The sequence below is a fragment of the Panthera leo genome, chromosome A2 (assembly GCF_018350215.1).
Source record: "Panthera leo isolate Ple1 chromosome A2, P.leo_Ple1_pat1.1, whole genome shotgun sequence".
NCBI lineage: Eukaryota > Metazoa > Chordata > Mammalia > Carnivora > Felidae > Panthera > Panthera leo.
In genome coordinates this window covers 100,193,193-100,208,896 of record NC_056680.1, presented here as the reverse complement: position 1 = coordinate 100,208,896, position 15,704 = coordinate 100,193,193, and the positions used below count along the sequence as shown (strand labels likewise).

Below are 15,704 nucleotides of genomic sequence, written 5' to 3'. Positions count from 1 at the left end.
AAAATTAATCATAAAAGTATGACTTTCTAATGAAAATAACGATTGTAAGATATTGATCAGTTTATAACCTAACTGATGACCACAGTGTAGCAGAAATTTTTTTAAATTCCAGTATAGTTGACATACAGTACTGTATTAGTTTCAAGTATACAATATACTGATTCAAAAAATTCCTACTCAGGTCAAGTGTACTCTTAATCCGCTTCCTGTACTTCAGCCATCTCCCCACCCACCTTTCCTCTGGCAATCATCAGTTTGTCCTCTACAATTAAGAGTCGGAGTTTTCTTTCTTTCTTTCTTTCTTTCTTTCTTTCTTTCTTTCTTTTCTTCCTTCCTTCCTCCCTTCTTCTTTCTTTCTTTCAAGTTTATTTATTTTAAGAGACAGTGCAAGTGGAGAAGAAGCAGAGAGAGAGGGAGAGAATCCCAAGCAGGTTCCATGCTGTCACCATGGGGTTCATCATGGGGCTCAATCCCACAAACTGTGAGATCATGACCTAGAGTCGGATGCTCTAACCAACTGTGCCACTCAGGTACCCCAATTTGCTTTGTTTCTTAAATTCCACATGAATGAGATCATATAGTGTTAGTTGTCTTTCTGACTTATTTCACTTAGCATTACACTCTCTACATCCATCCACATGTTGCAAATGGCAAGATTCGTTTTTACAGCTGAGTAATATTCCATTGTGTGTGTGCATACACATTCCCTTCTTTATCAATGGATACTTGGGCTGCATCCATAATTTGAATATTGTAAATAATGCTGCAGTAACCATAGGGGAATATATATCCCTTCGAATTAGTGCTCTCGTACTCTCTGGATAAATACCCAGTGGTGGAATTATTGGATCAAACGGTAATTCTATTTTTGATTTTTTGTGGAAAACCTCCATATTGTTTTCCACAGTGGCTGCACCAGTTTGCATTCCCACCACAGGTGCATGAGGGTTCCTTTTCCTCCACATCCTTGCCAACACTTGCTATTTCTTGTCTTTTTTATTTTAGCCATTCTGACACCTTATTTTTAGGAGCATCTTTTTATGTGTCTGTTGGCCATGTGTATGTCTTCTTTGGAAAAAATGTCTATTTAAGTCCTCTGTCCATTTTTTAATTGGATTATTTGGGGTTTTTTGGTGTTGAATTGTGTAAGTTCTTTATATGTTTTGAATATTAACCCCTTACCAGATATCTCATTTGGAAACATTTTCTCCCATTCATTAGTTTGCCTTTTAATTTTGGTGTAGTCCTAACAGTTTATTTTCGCTTTTGTTTCCCTTGCCTCAGGAGACATCTAGAAAGATGTTTCTACAGCCGATGTCAGAGAAATTACTTCCTATGTTCTCTTCCAGAAGTTTTATAGTTTCAGGTATCACATTTAGGTCTTTGATTTATTTTGAGTTCATTTCTGTGTATGGTGTCAGAAAGTGGTTCAGTTTCATTCTTTTGCATGTAGCTGTCCAGTTTTCCCAGCATCATTTGTCTTTTCCCCCATTGTATATTCTTGTCTCTTTTGTCATAGAAATGCCACGTGCATTGCTTTTTTAAATGCAGATTCTTGGGCTATGGCTCCAAAGATTGTGTTTCACTATGTATGGGTCAGGCCCAGGAATCTGTAGCATTTTTAACAAAGAGCAGAGCACCTGCGACAGACAAAGTCCTCAAGCATGTTGACTTAGTGATCACTACAATAAGACTCCATCACACAAATTTAAGATGTTTCACTTCTGGCTTAGTTTATTTGATAACACTATTCTGAGATAACACCATAATTCTGTCATGATATAATAAAGGAAGAAGATACATTTTTCAGAAATTCACATTTATGAAGATTAATGTGTAATCCTAAGTAAGAACCCTCTCCTTCATAATAGCCTTTGGTCACATTCAAAGAGAAAAAACTGACGCTGAGTATGATAACCACTAAAACACAAAAGAATACTGTCTTATTATTAAGGTTACCAGAAAGACAATATTTAGGTCTTCCAACCCCATCTGAATTATTACCAGTATGAAGTGCAATGTTCACACTGTACATTCTACTTCGATTCTCATCCTTGTACTTTATTTCCTTAGCAGGATGAAATAAAAATAAACTTTTAAGTTAAAATATAAAAGTACTCATCACAATTTTTCAGTTAGTCTCATATGTGGAAGATATAGCACTAGGAAAGCCTGGAAGGAAACACGAGAGGAAACTCATTTATGGAATATGGTGTGCACACTTACATTTTCTCCCTACTGGTATCGTACTAAGTAAGTGCCCTCCAGGAAACAGCACCATAGTAAAGCAGGCAATGACCCCCGAATAGCTATACTAAAAATATGACTACCTGAAGTGTTTAGTTCAAAGAAAAAGTACCTTGGAGTTGCTCTGGTGAGTGTATAGGTGTTAATCTGTCAAACAGATATATCTTATGGCTGAAGACAAAAAGAGAGGCCACCTGGAATTGACATTTGTATAATTAAGTTAATAAAACGCTTCCCAATTGTTTCACTGATTAAAAAAAAAAAAAAAGATTAAGGTTCCAGATATATTGCTTTAAGAAACTCAAAGTTTTCTGTTTCTTTATCTATTTGATGTTTGAAAGGAAGTGTGTTTAACCCAGATTTTGTGGTTTTATTTGCTTTTTGTTTGTTTGTTTATGGCTCAAGTACGGTGGAAGCGAAGCTGTAACTCTATATTTTTATGAGGTCTTTTTCAAAGTGTTTCATGGCATACAATTACTAAATTACAGAGAGTGAACTGCGGTGGTTCTCAGCCCTGCGTGTATGGTGGAACTGTCTGGGAAACTCTAAAAAAAAAAAAAACAAAAACAAAAGCCTCATGTCTGGGCCAAACCCCAGGCCTATCTAACCAGAATGCAGGGATTCTGGAGGCCCCAGCACCAGTATATTTTCAAAGTGCCCCCTGATGCACAGGAGGGTCAGCATGGAGTTAGAGAGACAGGTCATCCAATTGACATTGCTGAGCCCCAGTATGTGAATGACTTTCTCTCAATTAATTGTAATGAAACAGAGGGCTCAGTTCTGCTTCTCAGTATGGTCAACTCCTCTCCTTTGCCCTAAAAAGTTCCTTCTAATCTGCGCAGTCAAGGAGACAAGGCGGGGCAGTACACCCCACACAGGATAGCCTTGCCCGAACACTTTCAGCTCTCAAGTGCCACCAGATGAACAGGTGAACCAGAATTAGGAACCAGGGAATGTGACAATTCTGTCAATTCTACCACTAGACACACAGAGTTGTGTGTAATCTGAGTTTTTCTGGATATCATGATACATGGGTAAAGAGGTATTAATATGATCAGTTGCTTTTTTAATCCATAAACACTCATTTTTTTTTTAAGATTTGGTATACTTCTGTTTGAAGAACAGAGAATAAAAATAGGAAGCACACTCTAAAAATCTGTTTAGTTTTTGTCTTTGTTGTTTTAATTAAAGCCTTCAGGCCTAGACAAAGCAAAGTGACTTACTGTCCCTCATTCCTTGGAATGTAAATTTTTATCGTACACAGCTATATTTCCACTTTTGAATAAAGGAAGGAACGTTGAGGCAAAGAGATCATCTAAACATTCCATATAAAAACGGAATAGTGTTGCTTTAGCATGTATGCATAGTTTGAATGATTCTGAGAATGAGGAATTCAATAGGGGTCAATCTTAAAAATAACCCACATGTTTCAAATTCTGATTTATCATTTCAACTGGAAAACACTAGGTGAGACTCAGTTACAGTTACACATTGCAATATCAATATTGAAAGGATGAAATCCAAGCTGCTAAATTACTAAACTCTGATTCTCAATTCAGTGTTATAAAATAATTAGTTTAAAGGAGACCACAGGTCCTTATGCCCTACTTTCAGAAGCACCTGCATATGCTGAATGTCAGTTGTACTATAACCCAATTTCTTCAGTCTCTATGGTAGTATTTGCCCTGTTTCATTCTGCCTGCTCCAAAGTTCTACTCAATACTGGTCAACAATGTCAGTGAACATAACAACAATAATCTAAATAATTCCTTTTCATCTCCGATTCCGTGGGTTTTTTTTTTTAAATTGCTGTTCTTTTTCCTTCTTTTTGCTATAACATAATAAGCCAATTCATGCCTTTGTCTTAGTTTCAGAAGGAATTATATGCCAACATCTAGGCAACAGATACCCTTTTCCTTAATTTAAAATAACTATGAGGTTGCACACTACAGTAGTAAATTTGTAATCAACTTAAAGATAATGTCTTAAAATTACAATTAAACATGTCATAACACAAGAAAACCCTGGTAATTACAAATAGTACCACGCTTGCTAGGGTTTTAAACAGTAGTATAAAACTAAGAAAAATCGCCACCCAGTGATGCAAATGAAAACTGCAGTTTGTTTTTGTGTAAAATGAGTACCCTGGAGGATTACTTCAACTTCATTACTGAATGAACGAACAGCTATTACCTTCTTATGTGAATAGGAACTGGTTACAAGGGAAAGGATGTTTTTCTACGAGGCTTTTTTCTCCCCTTTTTCTTATTCAGCACACTCGACATTTTACAAAGGCTAAACGCTTTGGAAACCTTAACAGGGAGAAAGCTTTCTTTCTGTCCAAAAGTGAGCTAATTGTATACGAACAACCCAGATATTCCTATTATCAACAAAGTGCCTAGGCTCTGCTTGGACCCAAAATTTCAAGTCATGGGGTATTTACTTCAGCAGTGCCATCTAGTAATTGTCACCTGAAACCTATTTGTGTTAAGCAGGAAGGCCTTCCCAGGGTAAAAGGTCCTCTCAAGTGGGAAAAGAGAGATAATTTATACCTCTAACAACATAATTTACTCTGACCGTTTTAGAAAAAGGTATAAAGACTACATACAATGATAATCTAAAAAATTCTGTAGACTCCATATTGGTAAGTTGTTGCCATAAATATAACTGTTTCTCAGTCTTCACTTAGTTTTATCACTTCCCAAATACAACAAAACCCATCGTATATATTTATTTTCCTGCAATGTGTCTACTGCACATGAGGACCAAGAAATAACCAAAATATATGTGTGTCAAACATGAAACATGTTAATAACAGCATTTCGTATCTACCATTTGACCTATTTGACATTTTCCAAAATATTTCACACCGTATGCACTGAAACTAAAGTAGGTATTACATTTGTCAGTGTATAATCACATGATAAAAAAGCGTAACTTAGTGGAACAAATCGGCTTAAAAAAAAGAAGAGGTTACCACTCCTTTTTTTTTTTTTTTTTTGAGAGAGCGCCAGCACATGAGGGAGGGGCAAAGGAAGAGGGAGAGAAAGAACCTTAAGCAGGCCCTGTGCCCAGCACAGAGCCTGGTAAGGGGATCCAATGTCGTGACTGTGAGATCATGACCTGAGCCAATCAAGAGTTGGATGCTTAACCCACTTACCCAACTGAGCCACCTAGGTGCCCCTCACCACTCTGTTTTTTGTTTTGTTTTGTTTTTTAATGTTTATTTATTCTTGACAGATAGAGACAGCGTGAGCAGGGGAGGGACAGAGAGAGAAGGAGTCACAGAATCTGAAGCAGGCTCCAAGCTCTGAGCTGTCAGCACAGAGCCCAACGCGGAGCTCGAACCCACGAATTGTGAGATCATGACCTGAGCCGAAGTCGGATGCTCAACCAATTGAGCCACCCAGGTGCCCCTCACCACTCTGTTTTTAAAGACAACCTACTAGGGGCACCTGAGTGGCTCAGTCGGTTAAGAGTCCAGCTTTGGCCCAGGTCATGATCTCACAGTCTGTAAGTTCAAGCCCCGCATCAGGCACTCTGCTGTCAGCATGGAGCCTGCTTCAGACCCTCTATCCCCTTCTCTCCCTCTGCCCCTTCCCTACTTATGTGCTTTCTCTCTCTCTCAAAAATAATAAATTAAAAAAAATTTTAGCAAAGACAACCTACTGTATTCCTAATAATCTTTCCTAACCTTTACCAGTCAAATCAACTAGGTCCCTAACTGCTGATGCATTTTTTTATTAACTGCATAATGTATACCATCCTCCAACCTCAACCTCATTAAGGAGATTACAGTTTTCTGCAATATTTTAAATAGTTTAAAGTGAAAAGTCTGGGGTAGCAAAATTAGCCAAATTTTATGATATACCAACCCTCTTTTACTTAAAAAGCAAAAACAAAGATGGGGTGCTGGGTTAGCTCAGTCACTTAAGCATTCAACTTTGACTCGGGTCGTGATCTCGCGGTTCGTAATTTCGAGCCCCACGTCAGGCTCTGGGCTCACAGCTGGGAGCCTGGAGTCTGCTTCAGATTCCGTGTCTCCCTCTCTCTCTGCTCCTCCCACACACACACCATCTCTCTCTCTCAAAAATAAACAAACATTAAAAAAAAAGCAAAAACAAAGAAACAGAACACTTTCTCTTTGAAACACGAAGGAATACAATGTAAAATTTTTTTTAAAGAGCTTAAAACGTCATTAATGTCTTAAAATTTTAAATGATAATATGACATAAAAAAAAAAAAAAAGATGGATAGCTTGGTGGTTAAGAGGATGAGGTTCTAAAGTCAGGTTGCCTGGACTAATCCCAGATCTGCTCTACATTAGCTGGAAGAACCCAGAAAAGTTCAGTCCTCACCTGTATGTGGATATAATACTATCATTTCATCCAGAAATGGATGAAAGTATTTTATACATATTAACCCATTTAATCCTCTCAATAACCCTATGGGGTTCATACCGGTATCACGCTCATTTTCTCAACACCCTCTCACCCCCAGAAGTTATATAACTTGCCCCAAACAGCGGAGGGTGGCAAATATACCACCCCAAAATATGGTGCTTGAGCATAAGGATTATTTTGAGCTAAAGGCACTTGAAAAATAGCAGGTGCAAGGAGGGCGCTCTGACCTCTCCTTTCCTTCCCGAAAGCAGGAGATAAAGCCCCCCTCTAGAAGATGCCAGGAGGAAAGAAGCATTCTTATCACCAGAGGTGGAGAGTCAAGGCCAAGAGAACTCTGTACAAACAGACCCTGTTAAAATAACTCTTATCTTCCTTGAGTCTCCCCACACAATCTACTTTTCCACAGTGGCCTCTTTGTTCAACCTGGTACATGAGCACATGGGTTTTGCCATTTCTTTAGGTCTTCATTTTCTTGGTGGGGGGGGGGGGGGCTCCTGTGTACACATAAAAGCCTGTATGCTTCTCTCCTGTTCATCTGCCCTTTGTGTATTTATGTCTCAGGCCCAGGCACAGACCCTGAGAGGAGAGAGGAGAATTTCTGCCTCCCCTATAATGGAGACTCTGGCAAACTATAGAGCCAGGATACAGAGCCAACAAGTCTGGCTTGAGTCAGGATCTCATCTGCCCTTCACTGCAGTGTCTCTGAGGTGTTCCTGAGAAAGAAGGGAGGTGGTGTGATCAATGAGAAGAGAAAGAAGACACAGGAAGAGAGAGCCAAGGCTGATGCTGGCTGACATCCTCACAACTTCAGGAGAGTAACTAAGCTCACAAGACAGTAGGCACGCAGGGATTTTTCATGGAGGGTGGTGAAGGGGTAGAGCTTTGCACCTAGAGACGGGCTCAACACTCATGGACGCTGAAGGAGAAGAAAGCCTCAGCAGACATCTAGGGGACTCGTCTGGCTTGGGTCATTTGAAAGACGGTGACCACCAGCTGACTTCAAATTACATCACTGTCCTGGAACGATGACGGAAGTGATTCCTCACCATGACTGCCAGGGACACTAACGTTACAGGTGAGGTACGGTGCAGGGACAAAACCCACCCAACTCAGTCCAAGATGGTCCTGGGAAAGCACCCTCCAAACACAGCATGTCAGCTTTTGGGAAAGTGCTCCCTCAGAGCTTAGGTGTATAAGAGGGAGCAGCTAGAACATGAGAGCAGATGAGGGTAATAAAGTGCTGGAAATTCCCTCATGAATTAGCAAATCTGAAAGTTTCTGTGTCTTCCGAGGCTCGGCTAAAAACTACTTCATAAACCAGCGTCTCTTCTAGAAGAGGAAAGGTCCACAGCAGATAAGCTTCAGCTGCTGAGGCAGAAGACACTGGAAACTAGGCCCGTGTTGGGCTAGCTACAACTGAAGCATCCATATGCTTTGAGCTACCAGACAGTGGAGATTTTAGAAGGACCAGCGGCAGGGGGTTTTCAGCTGTGGTTAAAACTTACCTCTGAAATGCTGCAATGTCGCAGGCCACACAGCAATTTCAGGTGCTTCACCAGACAGGTGAAGAAGATATATGAAGAAAATTAAAAGTTGCACCTGCTCACAAAGATGTCTGTGTACTACCCTCACATCCTTTAAATGACTATTTGATTACAAAAAGAGTAATGTTGATTTCTAAACATGATACAAGAGAAAACAGCAAAGCTCTCTGCACATGTGTTAAGACTACAGAGAAACACAGAACAGAGTTTGGAAAACCAGGCTTTGTTGAAGCACATTTCTGAGAGAAGAGTTTTGTGTGAAATGCTTAAAGAAGCAGACCAGAGGCATCCCTGAGGTTTAGTTAGTGAGGCTAATTCAGGAGGTAAGAGGGGAGCAACACTGGCAGCTTTCAAGGAACAGAAGTTGGGACTGATGGAGCCAGTTCGGACCTGGAAGCTGAGGCATAAATTCTTGATGCGATAAGAAGGGCCAGAGGAGCGGTCATGTGTATGGGACCCCAGTTTATACCCATCAGAAAGTTCCCCAGAAAAACCACTGGCCCTGGTCAAACAATGCCTCACTATTTTGCCTCAGGCACAGGGGATGTGGACAGAGAGAAAACAATGCTGAGCACCCAAATTATTGCCCCTATCCTAGGACATAGGCAGCAGATTCAGAAAAACTGCCAGAAGGGAAGGGGAATCTGCCAGCACTGCAGATCCTGGCCTGACAGAACTTGACTGTGTCAAAGATGGGACATTCATAGGTAACATTTAGCCGCAAGAAAAACTGTAATCTGGTCTTCCAGAGATTAAGGCCTAGAAATGGAAGAGGGCCAGATGGGTGAAACGCTCGTGTCCTTTCTGTGAGAGACCAGATCCTAAAGAGAAGGGCTGAAGAGGCAGAGACCTACCCACCCAAACTTGTAAAAGTGTGGAGAAAGAGGCATGGCATGAACCCAGCTCTGAGAGGGCCGAAGCTGAAAATTCAAGATCACTTTTAAATCCAAGGCACCAACCTCCACTTTTCAAGACATGTGAAGCATTTGTCCATGTAAGGGGACCCTGGTCTGACTGGGCCAAGATAGAGATCCTAAGAGGAAGGAAACCAGAATCTGGAAAGAGAGATACCTGAGAAACATCCCAGGGAGCAAATACCCTACGAGTTCATGCAACTCCTCTCAGGGAAAAAGCAGAATTTGGCGGGAGGAAGTCCAGAGTGGGAGAGGATGTGAGTTATGTGGGAACACTGGGTTTTAGCTCATCACCCCTGGGGACAGAACTTCTGGGAAGAACTATACAAAGACTGCAAGTCTCTTCCTCAGGGGAAAGACACACGACACACGAAGGAAACGTTATTTTTCAGAATTCGCCTTGGAAAGAGCATAGTATTTGAAAGAAATTTTTTTAAAGCCTCCAAAATAGTAATAACTGCAGGTATCAATTTTATAATAGAAAATAAACCAATCTTAACAAACATTTAGGAGACACTATGTAACATATTTCAATTTAAAAAGTATACTTCATTCAGCAAATGATTTATTGGATGCCTAATTTAATTTCAGATGCTAATTTAAGAGGCGAGGTTTGCTGCTATTTATAAAACAGAACTTGACTTTATCAAGGATCCTTCAAGACTTTTGGTTTTTTGCAATTAAAAAGGTAGACCAGCTTATCAGATAGAAAAAAAAGAGACGATTTTTACACATATAATTTGAAGGATGCAGCCAAAGTAATATATAAGAAGAGTGACTTGACAAAAATATTCTAAGTGACTGGGGAGCTTTATTTTTATAGATTTCATATACATAAATTAATTCAGGTATTAGTGAGAATTAAAAATCAATCACATAATTTTAAAGTAAACTTTTAAAGGAACAATAACTCATCCAATTATGATTTTGTTTCTGTAAAAGGCTCACCTAAAAGGACAAATCCATCGGCTTCTGTCTCTGGTACTGTGGGCTTTTTAGATTCCGGAGACTTTCTGAAGAAGTGAAACATTGCTGCTATCTGAAACAGAAACACCACGCAATGTCAGATTCAGAGCAAACTGTAAAAGTCTTAGTAAAATGCCAAACATAAATATATCACAATGATTACTTTAAGGAATTCCATTACCAGACTTAAAAACATAAGCCCTCTCTTGGTGTCAGAAGACAAAAAGAGAAATTAAGGGGCACAGACTTCCAGTTCCAAACCACACGGGCCTTGAATCATGCAACCTCTCTCAATTTCTCAACATGCAGGAAATAACCCAAGAAATTATTATATGTAAAACTAAAATCAACAGGTAACCCTAGGATATGGAACGATCTCACTAACTATAAATCAGACACTGGAATGGGAAAAGAAAAAGAAAACGAAACAAAAACTTGTCCAGGCTTCTTGTCATGCCAGGGTCATAAAACTGAGGCCACCTAAAAAAAGAAAGGAAGGCACTTCAAACATCATCTACAGGTTAGTTACTTGATTCAGACACTCAGGATTGTATCCACTGCAACCAACTTTAAATTCCCATCAATGCAGATCTTTGTGTTGGCAAGACTGTGTGATGCCCCCAACACACACACACACACACACACACACACACACACACGCGCGCCTTTCCTCTTTACACTCAGGGAGGACACCGACTCCTAGAAAACAACTGGGAAAGAAGCTGAAGGGAACGCAGGAGGACACATCACATTCTGAGGACAGTCCCTATAAGCAAAGCAACGTAACAGCAAAGAAAGGAAGTCCTGCTGGCAGTAAGTTCTCCACACTTTAGTTTTCAAATATTCCACCCATACCAGAAAATCAAGCAGAGAGGGCAAATAAAGATCCTATCTGAGCAAAGGCCTTCTAGAAACTAAGTTCTAGAAACTGAGAAGTGTACTGGGGTTTGTGGAGGTTGACACACCCTTAGCTGCAGACCTGGGTGGACGGTAAAGGAGCCGATTTGTTGACAGAAAACATATTTGGCCAAGTTCACTTTTAAAGAAATAAAAACTGGGGCTCCTGGGTGGCTCAGTCGGTTAGGCGTCTGACTTCGGCTCAGGTCATGATCTCACGGTTGGTGGGTTCAAGCCCCGCTTCAGGCTCTGTGCTGACAGCTTAGAGCCTGGAGACTGCTTGAGATTCTGTGTTTCCCTCTCACTATGCCCCTATGCCAACTCATGCTCTGTTTCTCTCTGTCTCAAAAATAAACATAAAAAAAACTTAAAGGAATAAAAACTGGAGAAGAAAGGGGCTCCTGGGTGGCTCAGTCGGTTAAGCGTCTGACTTTGGCTCAGGTCATGATCTCACGGTTCGTGGGTTCGAGCCCCGCGTCGGGCTCTGTGCTGACAGCTCGGAGCCTGGAGCCTGCTTCGGATTCTGTGTCTCCCTCTCTCTCTGTTGCTCCCCTGCCCTCACTCTGTCTCTCTCTCATTCTCTAAAAAATAAAGATTAAAAAGAATTTTTTTAATTAAAAAGGATAAAAATAAAAATTTTTAAAAAACTGGAGAAGTAAAAGACAAGGCATGTGATAAAGAAAACAGTTCAGTAAAAGAAAAGGAACAGCCTCTGAAATCCTCAAAGAAAATGCTTACTGGATATAGTGACGGGTCCAAAAGAAAGGTCTGGAGATAGTTTGGCACCCTCAGCAGAGGACAAGGAGATACGGCTTGTGTGGAACTGGTGAAAAAACGAGGTTAGATGCAAAGCAAATGCAGAAGATGAAAAGACAAAGAGTGACATGCTAAGAACAACTGAGTAAGATCAAGAGAAACCTGTGCGAGGAAGAAACGGGATCAGAAGAGAACTGGTTGGTTTACAAGCAGGAATGTAAGAAAAGAGAGCTCAGATTCAAAGCCTTGACAGACTGGAAAAGGCAACTGACTTCCCAACCCCAAGCAGTTGAAAATGAAGCGGAGAAGGCCTCTGAAAGAACAACTGATTAAAACTCAACATTGGGTCAGGATCAAATCAAGAGGACACAACGGCTACACCTGATATTAAACCTCAACGTGGATCAATGTGGCACATAGTAAATTCCTTCACTTGGGATAAAATGTTTCAGGAAAAACAGACGAAAAGGATAAGTCTTCAGCTGAAGGTTGGCAGAAAAAAGGTACCCTCAAATAATTAAAGGGAGGAGGCACATGTGGGGTGAAAAAGATGAGAAATGTAGCAAATCTGAGAGATCTCTAGCAAAAATTGTAGGTCTGGCTATTGACACATGAAGCTGATTGGAATCAAGCTGGGAAGCCAACAAAATTTTTGAGAGCTGTGTGGCCAAAATGACTACTACTAGTCTGGATTAAAACAGGACTATGACTACTGGATTTTTAGGACAACCCTATAGACAGGAAGCTGCCAGAGAAAACTGCTCAACCCCAAAGACATCCTATTCTCTAGGGCCCACTTCAGTGGGAGCCAAGGAAGTTAATGGAAAAGGAAAAAAAAAAAAAAAAAAAGAGAACAACGGATTGGGAGCCTTTCCCGGGAAGCAGAATCTGGGCATAATTAATGAACATCCTCCAAACCAAGGTGGGGTTCCCCCCAAAAGCCTGCTCAGTGGGATTTCAGAATTGCTACCACTCCATGACGGTTGAGTATCTCCAGTTCCTCCCCTTTCTGAATGGGAGTGGTTTGGGCAGGGTGTTTCCCAGTTCCACCAGAGTGGGAGGGGACATAAGGGACAGGTCTTCTTAATTCAGGAATTCTCCAGACCAAGAGATGGCACAAGAGGGCCTGATGGGACGATAAAGGACTTCAAGCACTGCTGTGACTGAATGGGGCAATTTGGGTTACTTGCCCTTGGGGAGGGGTGAGTTATTTTGCCTACAATGAGAAGAGCTGTTATATGTGTTGACCACAAGTGAGAACCACTGAATCAGTAGGGTTGTTCACTGGCTCTCTGCCTTATGGAGCCCTAGGACTACAGTTTACTTCCCTCCTCGGAGGTAGGTGTGGCCATGTGGCTTGCTTAGTTCACTGCATCACTGGGGTGCTACAGCAAGGAGCTTTGCGAACACAGAGAAAGAGAAGCCCTTTAAAAAGTGGTTCCTGTTCTAACATATAAAGATAAGTCTTCTAACAGAAGGACTCAAATTTCCAACACTTTTTCGTGTCTGGCCACAAAACAGAAATGGAACAAACGTGGAAATTACAAAAGTGGTTCTGGTAAGCCAGTCTCAACCCCCAAAAGTTTAACTATGTTATTACAAAACCCAGACCAAACTCCGGTAGTGCAAGAATCTTTTATTTTTTTTCATGTTTAATGTTTATTTATTTTTCAGAGGGAGAGAGAGCGCAAGCAGGGGAGGGGCAGAGAGAGAGGGAGACACGGAAGCAGGGTCTAGGCTCCGAGCTGTCAGCACAGAGCCCGATGCAGGGCTTACAAACCGGAGATCATGACCTGAGCCGAAGTCAAATTAGTTAGTCAAAAGTCAGTTAGGCTTAACTGACTGAGCCACCCAGGAGCCCGAAGAATCTTTTTTTAATTAAAGTATTTTGTACAGCAGTTATAACTTAAGTGAAGCATTTAAGTTTTTCATGATCCAAAACAATAAATTTAAACTATATACAGGCTGCATCAGTTTGTTGTTAGTATGATTGATTGGCGATCATAATATTCTAGCCCCTTCTTTTAGAACATTATAAACATCAGAAAAGGAGGGATGACTTAGGTTCCAAGAGTCAAGAAACTTCCAGGCAGGGAAGAAACAGAAGAATCAGTAAGAGAAAGGAAGCAGAGACAGTATGAAAGAGCTCAGAATGGCAGCAAAGAACAGTTTGCTACAAATATTCATCTGAAACAGCTCTAAAATTCTTACAAAAGTACCAATTACCCTCACACCCACCACTCAACTCCCTCCTCAGGATGTTTTCATGTGAAAATCACGTTCCAATTTTACAATACAAGTCTTGGGATTCCCTTTTATGATGAACAGTACTACTGGCACTAATAATTCTTCATTCCACAAGTATCTAAAGTCAGTCCATCCATGTATCTTTATAGAAATCACTCCGTGCACGAAAAGACTATGCCCCTGGACACCATGATGTACAATCAAATTATCTTTATCACATGATATTTTTTCGTATCACTGAAATACACAGGTAGGTCCCCACTCCAGCAGCCAGATTGAGTTGTCTTGCTTAAGACTAGAAATGAGGGAGGAAAAGAGGAGTAACTAAAACCCTACTAACATTTACTGAGCTCCTACAGTGTCAGTCACTATACCAGAATGTCTTACATGTGCTATCCCGTAACTCAGAGACATCTCGCCATGCACACCCAAGTATTCACAACGTGTAAGCAGAAGAATTGAAGTAGATTAAGCATTGGTCCAAATTTATGTGGCCGCTAAACAGCACAACTAGAATTTTAAACCAAGTCCTCTCGGAACCAAAACTTAAAGTTTTTCATCAACAAAGCCCCACAGACAAGGAGCCCTTCGCACTTAGGAGGCTTGTGTTGGACTTTAATATAACAGCTCCCAATATTAGTCACATCCATTTCATTAATTCCATTTCTATCTTTATCCATCTCTTCTTTCCCAAGCCTTGCTCAGCTCTAGGTTCAAAAGACATTTACTAATTCCACAACATCTAACTTCAAGAACTTCATTTACTTTCTATTTTATAAACATTTATTAAGTGCTTAGGCCAGATACTGACTGAGCGTTGCAGACACAAGCATTCAACTTCTATCCCGGACGAACAAACACTGCAGCCTCAGCCCACCACATTTCTGAGGCCATCCACAGCAAAAATGAGAGTAATTTAAGAGCCCTAATCCCCAAGCGGAGGAAGCTGGTAACGGTCCTGCTGCCCCAAGCAGAGTTTATGGTAAACCCTAAGCACTCATGCTTCTGATGGACGTGGCCTTCACAGTTGGGCTTCTGCTCAGACTTCCCAAGTATATTCTGGTCTCATTTCCTTCCTTACAATTTTGAATATTTTAAGAATTGTCTATAATAAGTGAACTTTACACTCATAAACAGGAAAAATACCAACATTTATAATTAAAAATCCCTCAGGAGCCAGCAGCAGCATTGTTACCTGGCTGAGCTGGGATCCACGCCAGAGTGAATGTCTCCTAGGTCCCAAACAGGGGAACCCTGGAGCTACTTGATAGAGATGGGGGACAAAGAATTCACTTGCCCAAGTCACAGGCTGGGAGAAAATACTTGCAAGTCACATATCAGTTAAAGAACGTGTATCTGGAAAACATATAGAACTCTTAAAACTCAGTGACGAGAAAACAACTCAGTAAAAAGTGGGCAAAAGATATGAACAGACACTTCACCAAAGATGGCACACAATCACACGAAAAGATGTTCAACATCGTTAGTCATTAGACAAACGCAAGTTAAAATCTCAGCGAAATACCACTATGTACCTATTCAAATATTTAAAACTTTTTAAAAGGCTTGCCGTGCTAACATAAACACACAACTAGCATATGACCCAGACTCTCTACTTCCAGGTATTTACCTAAGAGAGCTGGAAACATATGTCCACACGTGTCCACAAAAGTCATACAGCATTTTTAGTAATAGCCAAAACCTGGAAACAACACAAATGTCCAAAACCA

The 15,704-nt window shown here is 40.7% G+C and overlaps 1 protein-coding gene across 1 annotated transcript in view; it reads right to left on the bottom strand.

The window, feature by feature from the left end:
* UMAD1 (UBAP1-MVB12-associated (UMA) domain containing 1) overlaps window positions 1-15,704 on the bottom strand; it is a 222,907-nt gene that overhangs the window by 190,733 nt on the left and 16,470 nt on the right. The window contains exon 2 of the mRNA XM_042918811.1: window positions 10,057-10,147. Coding sequence (XP_042774745.1) covers window positions 10,057-10,138 — 82 coding nt within the window. The 5' untranslated portion in view covers window positions 10,139-10,147. The remainder of the gene's footprint in view (window positions 1-10,056; window positions 10,148-15,704) is intronic.